Consider the following 18,395-nt stretch of genomic DNA (forward strand, 5'->3'; position numbering starts at 1 on the left):
GATCATTTATAATTTTCGCGAGATGTCATTTACTATGTAAACGGTGGTGGGTGCATGATAGGGTCACTTGAGAAAGGGGGCGTGTCCTCCGAAACGTCAGAAGTGTCCGGCAACTCACCTGTCTACCCCTTCGTGAGAGGAAGGAAGATCAACCTCCGGGATGCCCGAGAAAGGGTGAAATTTATCCGGCCAGCTGAACTAGGACTGTCGGACGTATCTAGTGAGTAGTGTTGCTCGCGAATATTCGCAATTCGAATTTTATTCGCGAATATCGCCAGCTCTCTGAAACTTAAAGGGCCAGCGCACCAGTAATTGGTTATTGTCGGGCGCTGACTCTATAAAGTGTCAGCACTTCCCCTTGTTCCCTGCCGGGTCCTGGACCTCTTGATATAGCCATGGACTTGGCAAAACTGTCGAGGGGGACCTGAACATTTAGTTTTTGTTAAGCAGGGTAGCCAAGCATATCCTAGCGAACTGCAGACTCACAGTCACATCGAACAGACATGTTACTCAATGAAAACTTATAGGCTATACCTGTTTTTTATTTTAAATCAACTGGTGTGTGAGTTAATTAATTAAAAAATAAAGTATATATATTTTAAGTGGAGTGGGAAAAAAAAATTTTTTTGGACCACCTATTAGTTGGTATATGAGTAAATTAAACCCATTTTGGAAACTACACCCCTCACGTAATGTAATAAGGGGTACAGTGAGCATTTACGCCCCACAGATGTCTGACAGATTTTTGGTAGTGTTGAGCACGAATATTCGTAATGCAAATTTTTATCGTGAATATCGGCACTTCGCAATTTCCCGAATATTTAGAATATAGTGCTATATATTCGTAATGACGAATATTAATTTTTTTAGTTTTTTTTTAATGCAAATTTAATGCGAATTTTCCATGCAAATTTGTCGTAATTTTTTTTTTCAAGGCTGTTAAGGCTCACTGTACCCCTTGTTATGTTCTACGAGGGGTGTAGTTTCCAAAATAGCGTGCCATGTGTTTTTTTTTTTTTTTTGCTGTTCTGGCACCATAGAGGCTTCCTAAATGCGACATGCCCCCCAAAAACCATTTCAGCAAAATTTGCTTTCCAAAAGCCAAATGTAACTCCTTCTCTTCTGAGCATTGTAGTTCGCCCGCAGAGCATTTTACATCCTAACATGGGGTATTTTCATACTCAGAAGAGATGGGGTTACAAATTTTGTGGGCATTTTCACCTATTACCCTTTGTAAAAATGTGAAATTTGAAACCAGCATTTTAATGAAAAAATTATTTTTCATTTACACATCCAACTTTTTTTTTTTTTTTCCAAATATCACTTTTTATTGAGTTTTCAGTTTTTACAAAACATAGAAACAAAAACATGGTAACAAGACATAGGAGCATACAACATGGTACAATTAGACTAGTACAATACCCTAATTACTCAGTGGCTCGCAGGCCATGTAGTGAACACAAACTGAAAAGCACAGAAAGTACTCTAAACAGGTTGCCATGTAAGCATAGATATATCTAGTTCTAACAATCTCAAATGGACATATTTGGTAGAGTAAATAGGGGTGAGAAGGGTGGGGTAGTGAGAAAGAGAAAAGAGAAGTGGGGAAATTGGGTTAAACCCAACTATATACAGTCCAGGCATTGTTGAGGAAGTGAGTAATATTTAGTAATGTGCAGAAAGATACATATGCAATGAATTGCAGTAGAGAAAAGTATGGTATAGGGTACCTTGGAGTTCCAAGGTCAATTGCCGAATAAAAGAGTACAAGGAAATACAGTGATCCCTCAACTTACAATGGCCTCAACATACAATAGTTTCAACATACAATAGTCTGTTCTGGACCATTGTAACTTGAAACCAGACTTAACATACAATGCTACAGACAGTCCAGATCTGTGATACCTATCAATGACTGGAAGAACCAACCAATCAGAATGGGCATTCACTGGTAAAACCCCTGTATTCCTAAAGTGCATGCACTGACTGGCTGTCTGGTAGCGCCCCCTACAGTACAGGGAGGTACTACATGTTTTGTACTACTCTTTACCTGTGCCAGGGATAGCTTCTCCAGGTGGGGGCAACTTAATTTTAAAATTTTTGGGACACTGTGTACTGTACAGGACCCTGAAGAAGCTCCTGTCCTCTACATAGACAGTGATTACAGCTCCCAGCAGATCTTTCTTACTTTTATATGTAAGGATTTGCTTTATCTAAATTACTTATCTACTTAGTTTTCTTTAATGCTCACTTTTTCCTATGTTGGATGACATTTTGGGGCTTCAGAACCAATTACCAGATTTCCATAGAGTTCTGGTCTCAACATACAATGGTTTCAACATACAATGGTCATCCTGGAACCAATTAATATGGTAACTTGAGGGACCACTGTACAAGGCTACTGTCAAGTAATTCCACTAGGGGGTCTAGGTAGTAAGGAGGTTAATTGCTTCCCAGATTAGAGGAGATGGGGTGCTGAAGCGAGAAGTGGTACAGTCGCCAAGGCGCCCAACTTTTTAGGAAAAAAGCATGTCTCTTCATCTCCCAACTCATCAACTCCTCCATCCTACAGATATAATCTACTTTCGCAACCCAAGAATGTAATGTGGGAGGAGTCGATTGACCCCAGTTTGAGGGTCTTAATAGTTTGGCGGCAGTCAGAAGCAAGGTAGGTAAGTTTGATTTTTTGGGGGTAAATACCGGATTAGGGGCCCAGAGCAGGAGAATGGGATTTTCACTTTAGTAATCAGAGCAATGGTTCTTGAAACTTCCTCCCAAAAAGCTTAATTTTGGGGCAATACAGCAAAATATGAGACAACGAACCCACTTCAGCACCGCATCGCCAGCAAAGGTCATTATTCGTAAGGTTGAGGTGAAATAACCATTCGGGGGTGCGGTACCACCTAGTGAAAAGCTTGCAGGAGTTTTCTTGGATTCTGACACATCTAGAAAACCCATGAGAATGTGCTAGTATTTGCTTGACCTCTGCTGATGTAAAATTAGCGTTCAGTTCCGTACTCCATGCAAGCAGTTAGCTAGGTGTCACAGGCGAGGAGTCAATGAACAGCTCGTCATACAAGCAGGAGATAATACCACCTGGGAATTGTGGGAGCATATAATATTTATCGAGCCAAAAAAGAGGGGGTAGAGAGGGGAGTAGCATTTTGAAACTCCTAACTGTTTGTCTTAAATGCAAATGAGATAGAAGGTTAAGTTTTGCGCTTATTGTCGTGGGGAGTAATGACGACGGGTCATCTGTCCCACCTATGTACAAATCTCTAAGAGTGAAAGAATGAAAAGGCTTCAAAATCTTCCCATGCATCCTAGCAGGACCCAGGTACAAGGGGAGACCATCCAGTGGTGCAAGTGGGGATATTAGAGGTGATACACATCCGACTTTAACAAAAAACTTGTCAAACACCTGTGGGGTGTTAAGGCTCACTGTACCCCTTGTTATGTTCCTTAGGGGGTGTAGTTTCCAAAATAGTATGCCATGTGGTTTATTTTTTGCTGTTCTGGCACCATAGGGGCTTCCTAAATGCAACATGCCCCTCAATAACCATTTCAGCAAAATTCACTCTCCAAAATCCCATTGTAGCTCCTTCCCTTCTGAGCCCTCTAGTGCACCCACAGAGCACTTGACATACACAAATGAGGTATTTCCTTACTCAAGAGAAATTGGGGGGATTTATCTCCTTTTACCTCTTGTAAAAATTCAAAAAATGGCTCTACAAGAACATGCCAGTGTAAAAAATGAAGATTTTGAATTTTCTCCTTCACATTGCTGCTATTCCTGTGAAACACCTAAAGTTAACAAACTTTCGGAATGTCATTTTGAATATTATGAGGGGTGTTTAGTTTGAAGTGGATTTGAGGGGCTTTCATATTTCTAACATGAAAGCCCCTCAAATCCACTTCAAACTAAACTGGACCCTGAAAATTCAGATTTTGATATTTTCGTGAAAAATTTAAAAAATTGCTGCTGAACTTTGAAGCCCTCTAATGTCTTCCAAAAGTAAAAACATGTCAACTTTATGATGCCAACATAAAGTAGACATATTGTATATGTGAATCAATATATAATTTATTTGGAATATCCATTTTTCTTACAAGCATAGAGTTTCATAATTAGAAAAATGCAAAATTTTCATGAAATTTTGGCATTTTTCACCAAGAAAGGATGCAAGTAAGGATGAAAATTTACCACTATGTTAAAGTAGAATATGTCACGAAAAAAACATTCTCGGAATCAGAATAAAAGTGACAGTGACAAAAAGCACACAAAAATGGATGGCAACAAAGCGCTCGAGAGTTCTGAAGTGGCCAGCAATGAGTCCAGATCTAAATCCCATTGAACACCTCTGGAGAGATCTTACAATTGCTGTTTGGAAAAGGCGCCTTCCAATAAGAGAGAACTTGAGCAGTTTGCAAAGGAAGAGTGGTCCAACATTCCGGCTGAGAGATGTAAGAAGCTTATTGATGGTTATAGGAAGCGATTGATTTCAGTTATTTTTTTCCAAAGGGTGTGCAACCAAATATTAAGTTAAGCGTGCCAATAATTTTGCAAAGACCATTTTTGGAGTTTGGTGTGACATTATGTCCAATTTTTCTCCCTTTTTTGGTTTAGTTCCAATACACAGAAAGGGAATAAACATGTGTATAGCAAAACATGTGTTATGCAATCCTTTTCTGTGAGAAATACTTCATTTTCTTGTCAGGGATGCCAACATTTATGGCCATGACTGTATGTGCTGTGCTAGGGTGAGGGTGTATATATTTAAAGTGTACCTGTCATCAACAAAAAACTTTTTATATAATGTAGATAATACCATTATATGTATATTTGTAATATACATTGGTTAAAAAATATGTATATTTTTGTCCTTGCAGCTATTGCCTGTGTGTCTCTATGAGGAGTCCAAATACAGGAAGTGAGGGTGGACGAGCAGGGCTCTTTGCACTGAGGACAAACAGGGCTCTGTGCACTGAGGCTCTGTGACATTCTCCCAGCTCACACAACACAATGATTGACAAGCCAGCAGCCTGCACAGAGCCCTCATTTCCTGTGTTTGGACTCATCATAGAGACACACAGGCAATAGCTGCAGGGATAGCACTTTTTTACCCCAAAATATACAAATTTTTTAACCAATGTATATTGCAAATATACATATAATGGTATTATCTACCTTATATAAAAAAAAAATTGTTGACGACAGGTACACTTTAATAGGTGGGGCATGTATGGGTTCTGGCTAGGATGCACATGAGCACTGGTTGGAGCGGAATGCATGTCCTGGCCATTAAGTATGCTCACCCCCCATCCTAGTATAGTGCACACACGCCGCACTCTGTATAACGTTGTTCCCCATTGTCTGTCTATAGATGCTGGAAGCTCACTGCTTAAAAAAGAGACCACAGGTCCTCTTCAATATCTTGGTGCACATATAGTCTGCTACTCTACATATGTGTTATGAGTAGAGCCACGGCCAAACCGGCTGGCTGTGGACGCACACCTTGCCCGGCTCCCCAGACGGACTGCACTGCGCTTCGCATGATGCAATGTGACAGCGCTCGGTCTGCCGGTTCTCACCTGCCCCACCGTCTTCCTGCTTCCTCCATCCTCCCTGGTAGCCGGTGCATGCATACCAGCCTCTTAGGGTGCGCGCGCGCCTGTCCTTGGAAATTTAAAGGGCCAGTGCACCATTGATTGGTGCTTGTCTGGCGCTGAACCTTTTTAAGCCTGCACTTCCTCCTGTTCCCTGCCCGATCTTTGTGCCTTATTGCCTGAGAGAAAGCGTTTCTGTTAGTATCTGCTATTTCGTGTACCAGTTCTCTTGCTACGTTTTCTGGCCACTGTACCTCGCCGCCTGCCTAGACCTACCTGCTTGTCCCCAACTCTGAGAACGTCTCTCCCTTCTGTGCCACACATCACCTCGGCTGCCTTTGTGGATGAGTCGTGCCAGGGATAGCGACCTGGGAGCCGCCTGCCGCAGCAAGTCCATGCCGCTTTGAAGCAGGCTCTGGTGAAAACCAGTGGCTCCTTAGACTCCGCTCCCTGGGGCAGCTCACGCCTTCGTCTACACAGGTACAGTCGTACAATATGTGTGCAAACATGATTGTTGAAAAGGTACTGTGGGCGACTAGCAACATTATTTCTGTTGAATAAGCATATTGGCTATCCATGCCATTCCAGACATCAGTTTCAATTGGACAACATTGTGCATGAATATAGATTGGCACAGAAAAAATGTGTGTATGTTCCATTATGTATCCATCATATGCATGTATAGGTACCATCATACATGCATATAATGGGCACACATACATTTTTTCTATGCCAATCTATATTCGTAGGTGGATGTTTTCCTTTTGATCAGTAAACCCTGTAGAATGTATTTGCATGAATATACTAATGAATAAAAGCTCAGCCACCAATCTGCAGCCAACGTTGTGTGCTTATCGCAAGTAAATGTAAATTATGTTAATAATTTATGAATGTGAACTAAGTGTCTGCCTTCTCTAGATGATTAAGAAATTGAAATTATTATAATTAATGTTTTTTTTCACCTAAAACTACATTATAGACCTACTTAAATGCATCGTTGTGGAAAACTTCTTTATTAGCAATTCTTTAATATAATATAACAATTGAATCAACTTGTAAGGTAAAACACAGAAGAACAGGCAGTCAGACATGGACACTGCCGCTCAATTCAACTCTTTGGGCCTGACCAAGTACCAAGTCTATTCAAAAGGGAGACACATGAGCTACCCATTGGTCGGACCCTCACTGACCAGACACTCATTATCACCTATCCCGCAGATAGGTGATATACAGTCATGGCCGTAAATGTTGGCACCCCTGAAATTTTTCAAGAAAATTAAGGATTGCAGTACCACATGTTTTGCTATACACGTTTATTCCCTTTGTGTGTATTGTAACTAAACAAAAAAAAAAAAGGGAGGAATAAAAGCAAATTGGACATAATGTCACACCAAACTCCAAAAATGGGCTGAACATAAATTATTTGCACCCTTAACTTAATATTTGGCTGCACACCCTTTGGAAAAAATAACTGAAATCAGTTGCTTCCTATAACCATCAATAAGCTTCTTACACCTCTCAGCCGGAATGTTGGACCACTCTTCCTTTGCAAACTGCTCCAGGTCTCTCTTATTGGAAGGCGCCTTTTCCCAACAGCAATTTTAAGATCTCTCCAGAGGTGTTCAATGGGATTTAGATCTGGACTCATTGCTGGCCACTTTAGAACTCTCCAGCGCTTTGCTGCCATCCATTTCTGGGTGCTTTTTGACGTATGTTTGGGGTCATTGTACTGCTGGAAGACCCAAGATCTCAGACGCAAACCCAGCTTACTGACACTGGGCTGTAAAGTGCGACCCAAAATCTGTTAGTAATCCTCAGATTTAATGATGCCTTGCACACATTCAAGGCACCCAGTGCCAGAGGCAGCAAAACAACCCCAAAACACAATTAAACCTCCTCCATATTTCACTGTAGGTACTGTCATCTTTTCTTTGTAGGCCTCATTTCGGTAAACAGTAGAATTATATGCTTTACCAAAAAGATCTATCTTGATCTCATCTGTCCCTAATACGTTTTCCGAGAAGGATTTTGGCTTACTCAAGTTCATTTTGGAAAAATGTAGTCTTGCTTTTTTATGTCTCTGTGTCAGCAGTGGGGTCCTCCTGGGTCTCCTGCAAATAGCTTTTAATTTCAATAAAATGTCGATGGATAGTTCACGCTGACAATGATGCTCCTTAAGCCTGCAGGACCGCTTGAATATCATTGGAACTTGTTTGGGGCTGCTTATCCACCATCCAGACTATCCTGCGCTGACATCTTTCATCAATTTTTCTCTTCCATCCACACCCAGGGAGATTAGCTACAGTGCCATGGGTTGCAATCTTCTTGATAATGTTGCACACTGTGGACAAAGCCAAATCTAGATCTCTGGAGATGGACTTGTAACCTTGAGATTGTTGATATTTTTCCACAATTTTGGTACTCAAGTGCTCAGAAAGTTCTCTTCTCCCCTTTCTGTTATCCATGCTTAGTGTGGCACACACAGACACACAATGCAAATACTAAGTGAACTTATCTCCTTTTTATCTGCTTTCAGGTGTGAGTTTTATATTGCCCACACCTGTTACTTGCCCCAGGTGAGTTTAAAGGAGCAACACATTCTTGAAACAATCTTATTTTTCCAAAATTTTGAAAGGGTGCCAATCATTTTGTCTAGACCTTTTTTGGAGTTTGGTGTGACATTATGTCCAATTTGCTTTTTTTCCTACCTTTTTTGGTTCAGTTTCAATACACACAAAGGGAATAAACATGTGTATAGCAAAACATGTGTTACTGCAATCCTTTTCTGTGAGAAATACTTCATTTTCTTGAAAGATTTCAGGGGTGCCAACATTTACAGCCATGACTGTATGTTGTTGGGGGGGGGGGGGGACACCACCATACACTTAACTTATTTACCGGTCCCACCTAAATCAATGGGTTTGGATGATTTTTGTTCTTATGATTATAGGAACCTTCAATATTGTTAATGAACATTGTATACCTCGTCATATATATTTGTTGGCCAAACAGTATCACCCCTAACTTTCCCATAAACTCAATTGAACATATATGTTTTTCTCAATGGATAGAGGATGACAAGCTTGACAGAACAAATAATTTTGTCATTTGAAAATGCATTCCAATTATTCTAGTGTGTATAGGCTACCTACAGATGACCTGAGGTCTATACAAAGAAACAGAGTTTTTATAGCATTTTACAGCATCAGGTGCCCGAGTTCTAACTGTTACTGTCCCTTAATTTTACTATCTGTATTTTTCACAGAATAGTCAAATGGGCAGGAACATTATTGCAAATAAATAATAAGCTAAGGGGGTATTATTAGGAGGCTAAAAGGATGTTATCATGTTTGGGTGAGTTATTATTTGGCTCCTTGTTACACCACCTTAGCTAAGTATTCACAACCTTTTTTTGCAAAAAACTTTCATTCATCTGACTATTCATTATTAAAAAGTTAAGAAAGTCAACCAAATAGTAAAACCCCTATGTGTCAGGAGCAAGCTGGGGAGCGGGTGAGGGTAAAGGGGAGTAGTAAGAAAGTAAAAACACTATTGGGATCAGGGCACCTAAGGCTAGAAAATTATATAAAAAGTAAATTTTTTGGGACTAACCAAAGGTCCTTTTTAACCTAAGTCTTAAAATGATTCTGAAAGCATGAAAGGAAAGGATTTCTGGAAATCCAGTTGCTCCATTTGGTTGAACTACAAAGTAAATGCTTTGATTTTAAACGGATACTCCGGTGGAAAACAAATGTTTTCAAATCAACTGGGGCCAGAAAGTTAAACAGATTTTTTAATTACTTCTATTTAAAAATCTTAATCCTTCCAGTACTTATCAGCTGCTATATACTACAGATTAAGTTGTTTAATTCTTTTCAGACTGACCACAGTGCTCTCTGCTGACACCTCTGCCTGTGTAAGGAACTGTCCAGAGTAGGAGCAGATCCCCATAAAAACCTCTCCTGCTCTGGACAGTTCCTGAAACGAACAGAGGTATCAGCAGAGAGCACTGTGGTAAGATAGAAAAGAAATTTACAACTTTCTCTGTAGTATACTTTTTAAATATAAGTAATTTACAAATCTGTTTACTTTCTGGCACCAGTTGATTTGAAAACATTTGTTTTCCGCCGGAGTACCCCTTTAACTGTACATTAGGCTATGTTCACATCAGGGTTGGTAGCTTCCCAAAGTCCACACCATCCCCCAAAATAGCCAACTTTCCAGAGGTCTACATTTATCCTGCAATTCCTCAAACACCACTGCCCAAAGCACTTTTATCTTCAAGTAATTCCACATTACATGTAGAAAAGTTGCCAACTCCTCACAATTTGATGACTCTCCACAATTCATGTATCGAAGGGAAAGTGCAGAATAATATAATCAATAAATCATTCATAGGCTGTGTTCACATCAGCTTTCAGTGCTAAATTTTAGAGCTCCTTTGACTGATAGAGCGAGGAACGTGCTCTCAATTTACCCAAAGTGTAAGCAAAAGTGCAAAAGTTTTACTCTAAAAAAAAAGTGCACAAAGGATGCAGTCTATTACAAGCCCTTCTCCGAAAGGAGAGAGACCCCCAACAAACCTTATCCTTCCCCTCTGGGCCAAAAGGCATCTGTGAGGTTCAAGGTTCAATTTCTCTTTTTGGCAAAGTTACTAAGGGAGCAATGCTTCCAGAATCCACCTAGCTGTTAAAGGGGTATTCCAGGAAAAAACTTTTTTTTATATACCCACTGGCTCCAGAAAGTTAAACAGATTTGTAAATTACTTCTATTAAAACATCTTAATCCTTTCAGTACTCATGAGCTTCTGAAGTTAAGGTTGTTCTTTTCTGTCTAAATCCTCTCTGATGACACCTGTCTTGGGAAACGCCCAGTTTAGAAGCAAATCCCCATAGCAAACCTCTTCTAATCTGGGCGTTTCCCGAGACAGGTGTCATCGGAGAGGATTTAGACAGAAAAGAACAACCTTAACTTCAGAAGCTCATAAGTACTGAAAGGATTAAGATTTTTTAATAGAAGTAATTTACAAATCTGTTTAACTTTCTGGAGCCAGTTGATATATATAAAAAAGTTTTTTCCTGGAATACCCCTTTAAAGGGCAACTGTCATGGAAATTATACCCCCCAGACTAATAACATGATAGTATAGATGATCATACGTGTAATGCAGCTGTCGTGCGGTCAGCAACAGTCGGATAGGCGTGGCTGGGGATCGCAATGCCCCACCTCTGCCACGCCTATCCCCTGTAAGTGAGCGCTGGACCACTGTGTGATTGGCACCCCCCCGATGTCCATGATGTGCGGGCCGGCGTGACTCCACTGAGCCTATACATATAATGTGCACCTTTATGTTATATGAAATACAGTGCCCGTACTCCTCTTGTTTCTTCTCATGGTGACGGAGACGCGCTGCTTCTGCTTCCACTACAGGCAGTGAGCTCGCTACCTGCCTCGAGCACTACGCAGGCGCACTGAGCTGGCGGCAGACAACGGGAGCAAGGAAAATATTTTAAGCTTTTTTCTCCACTAAAATCACGTAAAAATCACATAAAATAATCTAACAAAACAGCAATCAAACCCCATACAAAGTGAGTGGGACCTGTTGGGATCTGTTGGTGTCACAACCTCTGACCCAGCCCCATTAACCCTGTGTGTAACAGAGCTCCCAAACAGAGCTAATGTGAACCTAGCCCAATCTAATATTTTATTCATACATTTAAAATCTTCTCTTAAAAATGTTTTTTTTTATTCCCTGTGTTTTCTGCAGCCTGAACTGTCTAAGCATATAAAGATGGAAGAGAAATATACTTTTTCTTGCCTTTTATTCCTGCTTCTCATGGATGGCTGCAAATTAGAACATGTTAAGAGTAAGTAATATCTAATTTGTCTTTATAGAACATGCAGCTGAAGATTTTAAGGAGTTCTTGAGGGAATGGCTACACCCTTTATACATTTAAGGTCCCTTTCAAACTGCCGTTGTGACCCGGCAGGCAGCGGATGTCAGGACAGGAGGGGAGAATAGCGGGAGAAAAATAAGTGCATGTCACGTCTTTTTCTCCCACTACTCCTGCTAATAAAACAATGGCGTCTGAAGGACCCCATTATAGTCAATGGGATACATCGGGACCCGTTTTTGCCTCTTGTGTCCTGTCCCGATAATGGAAGTTAAAAAGCAAAAAATAAAAAGAGCCCAACAGCCGTTTTCAGGGAGGGACACAATGGTAGTGTGAAAGTAGTCTTAGATGGAATAAAGTCATAGCTACATTTATCGTAATAAAATTACATTTCTCAGTATTCTTTAAGAAAAGAGTTCTTGTTAAACATCAGTATTAAATATGAAAGAACATAGACAGAGTATACGCTCAGGGATTTTTGGCAACTGAGGTTTTAAAAATACTGGGATTGTTTTTAGTGACATCTCCCATAAGGCCTACTTGAGGGTAGTCCTGTGCTTTACCTCCTGCAAAAGCTTGTGGATACGTATTCCTTCTTCAATTGTTTGACTTTTCTTTGTTGACCTCAGCATCACTCAATCTACTGCCTGTGAACACTAATCGCAAGCAGTTCCCGATCCTGTCTGTATACGCGAGATTCTCTAAACTTCTTGACTCCATATATGACTTCAAACTTAGCTAGACATTTTCTTTAATTCTATAACTGATCCATTATATTTTGTTTTGGCACTGGATCAGAAGAGACAGTTTATAAGGGGTCAGTCATGCATTAGAGCAGATGTTTTGTTTGATTCAGTTGCTAGCACCAATCTATAGTTTTTTACCTACCAAGCATCTCCCATCAAATACTTGTATGCCTATAAAAGGATATCTCCTTAAATAGTCTTAGTAACTTGACTTTTCTTCTATTAAATCTCATGAAATGTTGACACTGCAGTAAATAAGAGACAAATGGAGCAAGGTATGAAAAGTTGGCTGAAAAATATAGCAACTAGTCACATTATTCTTCAATTATAATACATTTTTCCAAAATTGTAGGTGAAATTTCAGATTATTATTTCTATTTTGTTTTACATAAGGCTGCAGTTCAGAACACTGTGGTATCTTAAATGAAAACTGGCAGCTTGCTTCCCACGCACTAACCAGCAGTACTGGCTGGTAGTGCGGGGGACGCTGATCAGTTTAATGCTTACTGTTCTGCCTCGCCGTAATCTTCTATTTTCGGTATATATGCCAATTAGGTGCTAAATTGCACCGGCCGGGCTAACTGGCACTCTGACGTCAGCGTTTTTGGCCGCAGCGCCGCCCATCTCATCAGTATTCCTCACCTCTCTCTTCATTACAGAGCGGGGAGAAGAGGGAGAGGGGGAGGGAGGGGAGGAATATTGATGAGCTGACGTCAGAGTTCCAGTTAACCCAGCCGGTGCAAGTTAGCACCTAATTAGCACATACCGCGGCGGATCCGTGCACGGTAAGCATCAAACTGACCAGCGTACCCCACACTACCAGTCAGTACCGCTGATAAGTGCAGGGGTGGGGGCGGGGGCAAGTTTTCCTTTAAAAGTTTTTTTCTAAAGAGGTGGTAGGGTGTTCTTCACTTTCAAAAGGCCTTTTTCTATTAACCAAAGTGCCATATTCCCTGAAAAAGCAATCTATAAACATTAAAGTATACATTTATGTTTAAAAGAACTTTGAACACATGCATGGTTTTGATAAATAATTATAAATAATGCCAAGATTGCTGTATTTTTGCCAATTTACTTCCAAAAAAATGAAAAAGCAAAAAGTCACGTGAAAACAATATAAAACATTCCCACGAAAAAAACAAGCCCCCACACAGTGAATTTTTTATTTTATTTATTTATTTAATAAAAAGTATCTATTGTTCCAAATTAATGAAACTTAAAAGCAAATTTGATATAAAAATGTGGTATCAATCTAACCATATCGACCCAGAAGATAAGCTCCCAAATAAAGTTAATAAAATAAGCCAAAAAATTATATGACCCCCCCCCCCCCCCCAAAAAAAAAAAAAAAAAAAAAAAAAAAAATAAGAAATTGTTCCATTTGCTTTTTGCTAAAAAAGAAGAATGGCTCGTTTTTTGGAGTACCTGGAAGCAAAATAATTCAAATGTAAATGTGTAATGCCTAACAAACAGGTGCCTATATAGGTAAATTACTAATTTAAGTCTTTCTGTTTTATATAATAAAAAAAGTACATACGGTAATTATAATGATTATTATTAGTATTAATAATAATAAAATAATAAATTAGTATTAATAATAATATTATTAATAATTATAATAATAATACAATTGATGTTACAGCAGCAATAATAGCACACATGAAAGTGATTCTAGATTTAACCCTATCAAAATTCTTGTTTCCAGCATTACATCAATATTTCCGTGAGCGCATGGCTAATTATAAGTACAGGAATATAAAGCTTCTGGATTGTGTAAAGGGTAAATCTGGCTCATGAAGCACCTGCCTAATTTATTAAGGGAAGAGGGATTCATTTACAGCTCCAAGTACCAAAACATGGCACTTGCAAAGGTCAACATCATTAACAGTAGGATTACAAAAGGATCTGGAAGGGTTATGCTTCCTCTTCATCCAAGCAATCTTGTCCATGAATCAGATCTCATGTGATTTTCCTTCCTGGGGACTGAGTCAGCTTACACATGAAGATAGCTGGAAGGTGAACCGTCAGGACATAGCTATGTAGATATACAGTATGTATTTGCTTATGTGTTTTACAGTATTGGGAAAGTTCAAATAGTTTGGAGGAAACTTAATAATGATTAGAATTATATCACAAAATATTCATATTGTATACTAATAATAATAACCTAGGTTAGAAGACTATTAAAAAATTATTGTTTGCTTATTTATCACTTTATTTTATTCATTTATTTGAATAATGATGCAAAACTGTCTAAATTGTGCACAAATAATGATCTTATGTGAGTTGAACAGAATATTATTATTATTGGTCTTGTAAATTATCAATGATGTCCATGGGGGTATAAAAATGTCTTAATATTTCCAATTATTGCTCAATATGTCTTTCCAGGACCATCACCTGAAAGGGACCTTCTACCCTCATGGGGTTTTCCTTAACTTATTTGACCCCAAACATTTGGTCCTTTCAACAAGCATGGATCAACTTGTATATAGCAATAATAGGACTCTTAGACTAGACAAGCTATAGATGCACTAGAGTTACCAAACAGAATTGGTAACTGTGATGAATCTGGTAAATTGTAGTCTAAGTTGGCATTCTGAATTAGGGTATGTTCACACTGATAATCACTGGTAATCAGACAGCTGGTATAATACCGTATTTTTCGTCATATGAGACGCTCCGGCATATAAGACGCACCTAATTTTATAGGATAAAAATCTAGAAAATTAAGATTTTGAACCAAATACAATGTAAAGTATAGGACAGTGATCTTCAACCTGTAGACCTTCAGATTTTGCAAAACTACAACTCCCAGCATGCCCGGACAGCCGTTTGCTGTCCGGGCATGCTGGGAGTTGTAGTTTTGCAACATCTGGAGGTCCGCAGGTTGAAGACCACTGGTATAGGAGGTAGTACTCACGTGTCCCCGCCGCTCCGGACCCGTCACCGCTCGTCACCGCTGCCCTGGATGTCGCCCTCCATCGCTGTCACCGCGTCCCCAGGGTGTCCCTGTCGCTCTGGAACATCTCAGCTGCCCGGTATCCTCGCTCTCCGTCGCCGCCATGACGTCGCTACGCACGCCGCTACGCACACCGATACGCACGCCGCTCCTATTGGATGACGGGACGACGTGCGCGACGACGTGATGGCGACGAAGGAGAGCGCTGGCCATGCAGGGGATCCCGGCACGGAGCAGACACTGAGGAGGCAGGTAAGGTCCCTCCCAGTGTCCTGTAAGCTGTTCGGGATGCCGCGATTTCACCGCGGCGGTCCCGAACAGCCCGACTGAACAGCCGGCTTAGTGTTATTTTTGCTTCAGACGCAGTGGTCAGCTTTGATGGGTTAATGCAGGGAATCACCGCAATCGGGGATGTCCTGTATTAGCCGTGGTTCCCGGCCGTTGATGGCCGCAGGGACCGCCGCCATAGGTGTGTATTCGCTTTATAAGACGCACCAACTTTTCCCACCCAGTTTTGGTGAAGAAAAAATGTGTCTTATACGGCGAAAAAAAAGGTAACACCTATGGGTGGCTCCCTTGTGTCTAAATGGAGCTTCCGTTCACCCCAGCCATATAGACCAATTCACACAATAAAAATGACACTTCAACAGGGATTGTGTTATATATGTCCATATTTATCCAATGCTTTTCACTTCATACAAAGTATATTTGAATAGGAAACATATATTCAAAGTCTCTAGGATTCCATTATTGGTTTGGCGTCTTTAGAACTTTTTTCCATCCCCTTCCGGGACATTCTGTTCCTGACCATCCTAGATAGCCTCCCTCTGGGAAAACATGAAGCGCTCACAAACAAGCGAGCTGCAGTCGATCGACTGCAGCTCGCGTGTGTGCAAATGCTTCATGTTCAATCTCAACAACAGAACAATTCCACCACTGAAATTCTGCAGTGTGAACATTTCCGCTTCCTCAATACCTCAAAAAGAGGTATTTTCTTTCTTATTTTAAAACTAAAATATTGCATTGGCATAAGTATTCAGACTTTTTAATCAGTACTTAGTTGAAGCCCCTTTGGCAGATATTACAGCCTCCAGTCTTCTTGGGGATGATACCACAAGGTTTGTACACCTTTGGAGATTTTCTGCCATTCTTCTCTGCAAATCCAGGGTCAGGGCCGGTGCAAGGATTTCTGCCTACACAAGCGAAGCTCCATTTTGGCGAACCCCCCCCCCCCCCCCCCCCCCGTCGAACTGTCCCCCACCCCCCCTACCTGTGTATGCTGGGAGTTGTATTCATGCAAAAGCTGGAGGCACACTTTTTCATAGAAAAAATTTGCTGCCAGCTATTGCGTAACTACAACCCTCAGCAGACACAGACAGCTAAAGGGCATGCTGGGATTTGTAGTTTTGAAGCAATTGGAGACACAGTATGTGGAAAAACTTCCCTATGGGACAAAAAAAATTGAAACAACAAAGGCAATAATTGTAAAAAAAAAAAAAAACTCCCCTAATAAAAGCTTAAATCACTCCCCTTACTCCCCATTTTTCAAAAAAATAAGTAAATACAAATAAACCAACATATTTGGTATCACCGCATGCATAAATGTCCAATAAATGAAAATATAAGAATTCTCACGGTCAATGGCATAAACCTGTGCTTAGGGTCATTGGGGGAAGTTTTTCACAACCTGTACAGAGGAAGAGTGGTAACGTTACCCATAGCAACCAATCAGATTGCTTCTTTCATTCTTAGATGCCTATTGAAAAAGAAAATAAGCTATCTGATTGGTTACTATGGGCAATTGCACCACCCTTCTCTTCATATGTTTTGATAAATCTCCCACATTGTCTTGTTGGAAGGTGAACCGTTAGCCTAGGTCCAGAGCAGTCTGGATCAGTTTTTCTTTAACAATACTTTGTTTCATTCAGCTTTCCTTCAGTCCTAACCAGTCTCCCTATCCCAGCCACTGAAAAATTAGATGGTATTGGGTGATGAGTGATAAGCAATGCCTGGTTTTCTCTAGACTTTAAAACTAAGACCAAAAGATTAAATCTCAATATTATCAGACCAGAGGCTCCCACCAGAGGCTCCCACTGTTTCCCACAGTCTATTAGTCCTTTAGGTGCTTTCTTGCAAACTCCAGGCAGGCATTCATGTATCTTGTACTAATCAAAGGCTTCTGAGGGTTAACCTTCTGGAAGTTTCTCCCATATGCATACAGGATCTTTGGAGCTCAGGCAGAGTGATCTTGGGGATCTTGTTGACCTCTCTTGCCAAGACCCTTCTCCCCTGATTACTTAGTTTGGTGAAGCAGCCATCACCAGGAAGCTCTGGTTGTTCTAATATTTTTTTTTATATTGTGGAGGCCACTGTACTTTTAGGAACTTTCAGTGTAGCTGAATCGTTTTGTTTACCTTCTACGGATGTTTGCCTCCATACAATCCTTTCTCTGAGCTCTACAGGCAGTTCTTTTCGCCTCATGGTTCGGTCTCTGCTGTGAGACTTTACATAGACAGGGCTGTGTCTTTCCAAGTTATGTTCAATCAACTGAATTTACCACACGGGACTCCAGTCAAGATGTAGATATGTCTCATAGATGATTAAGAGAAATTAGAGGGCCCTTAGAGATACATTTTGAATGTCATAGCAAAGGGTCTGAATACTTATGTGCATGCTCACAACAGCGCTTTCTCTTGAGAAAGCGCTGTTGTGAGCGAGAAACGGCCCGTTGGCCAACCTGTACTATGACCCGACTGAGAATAAAGTAAAAGAAACTGCTAGACCGTGAGTGCCATCATCTTTCTTTGAATATATAACAAGGGGTACAGTGAGCCTTAACACCTCACAGGTGTTTGACAAATTTCCACTAAAGATGGACGTGAAAATGAAAAATTCGATTTTTTTCACTAAAATGCTGGTGTTACCCCAAATTTTTCATTTTCACAAGGGGTAATAGGAGAAAAAGCCTCTCAAAATTTTTAACCCCATTTCTTCTGTGTATGGAAATACCCCATATGTGGATGTAAAGTGCTCTGCGAATGAACTACAATGCTCAGAAGAGAAGGAGCGCCATTGAGCTTTTGAAGAGAGAATTTGTTTGGAATGGAAGTCGGGGGCCATGAGCATTTACAAAGCCCCCCATGGTGCCAGAACAGTGGAACCATCCACATGTGAACCCATTGTGGAA

The 18,395-nt window shown here is 40.4% G+C and overlaps 1 protein-coding gene and 1 long non-coding RNA gene across 4 annotated transcripts in view; one reads left to right on the forward strand and one right to left on the reverse strand.

The window, feature by feature from the left end:
* The window catches only part of CHRDL1 (chordin like 1), a 121,603-nt gene that overhangs the window by 41,696 nt on the left and 61,512 nt on the right, over positions 1-18,395 (forward strand). For 2 of the 3 annotated variants that reach the window (XM_056538910.1, XM_056538911.1), the window contains exon 2: positions 11,374-11,473. The exons of the other annotated variant lie outside the window; for it this stretch is intronic. In XM_056538910.1, coding sequence (XP_056394885.1) covers positions 11,398-11,473 — 76 coding nt within the window. In that variant the 5' untranslated portion in view covers positions 11,374-11,397. The remainder of the gene's footprint in view (positions 1-11,373; positions 11,474-18,395) is intronic. 3 annotated transcript variants of the gene reach the window in all.
* The window catches only part of LOC130290815 (uncharacterized), a 34,618-nt gene that overhangs the window by 5,522 nt on the left and 10,701 nt on the right, over positions 1-18,395 (reverse strand). Inside the window, exon 2 of the long non-coding RNA XR_008847706.1 lies at positions 12,389-12,491. This is a non-coding gene — a long non-coding RNA (uncharacterized LOC130290815). The remainder of the gene's footprint in view (positions 1-12,388; positions 12,492-18,395) is intronic.

This window comes from Hyla sarda, chromosome 9 (assembly GCF_029499605.1).
Source record: "Hyla sarda isolate aHylSar1 chromosome 9, aHylSar1.hap1, whole genome shotgun sequence".
Lineage (NCBI taxonomy): Eukaryota > Metazoa > Chordata > Amphibia > Anura > Hylidae > Hyla > Hyla sarda.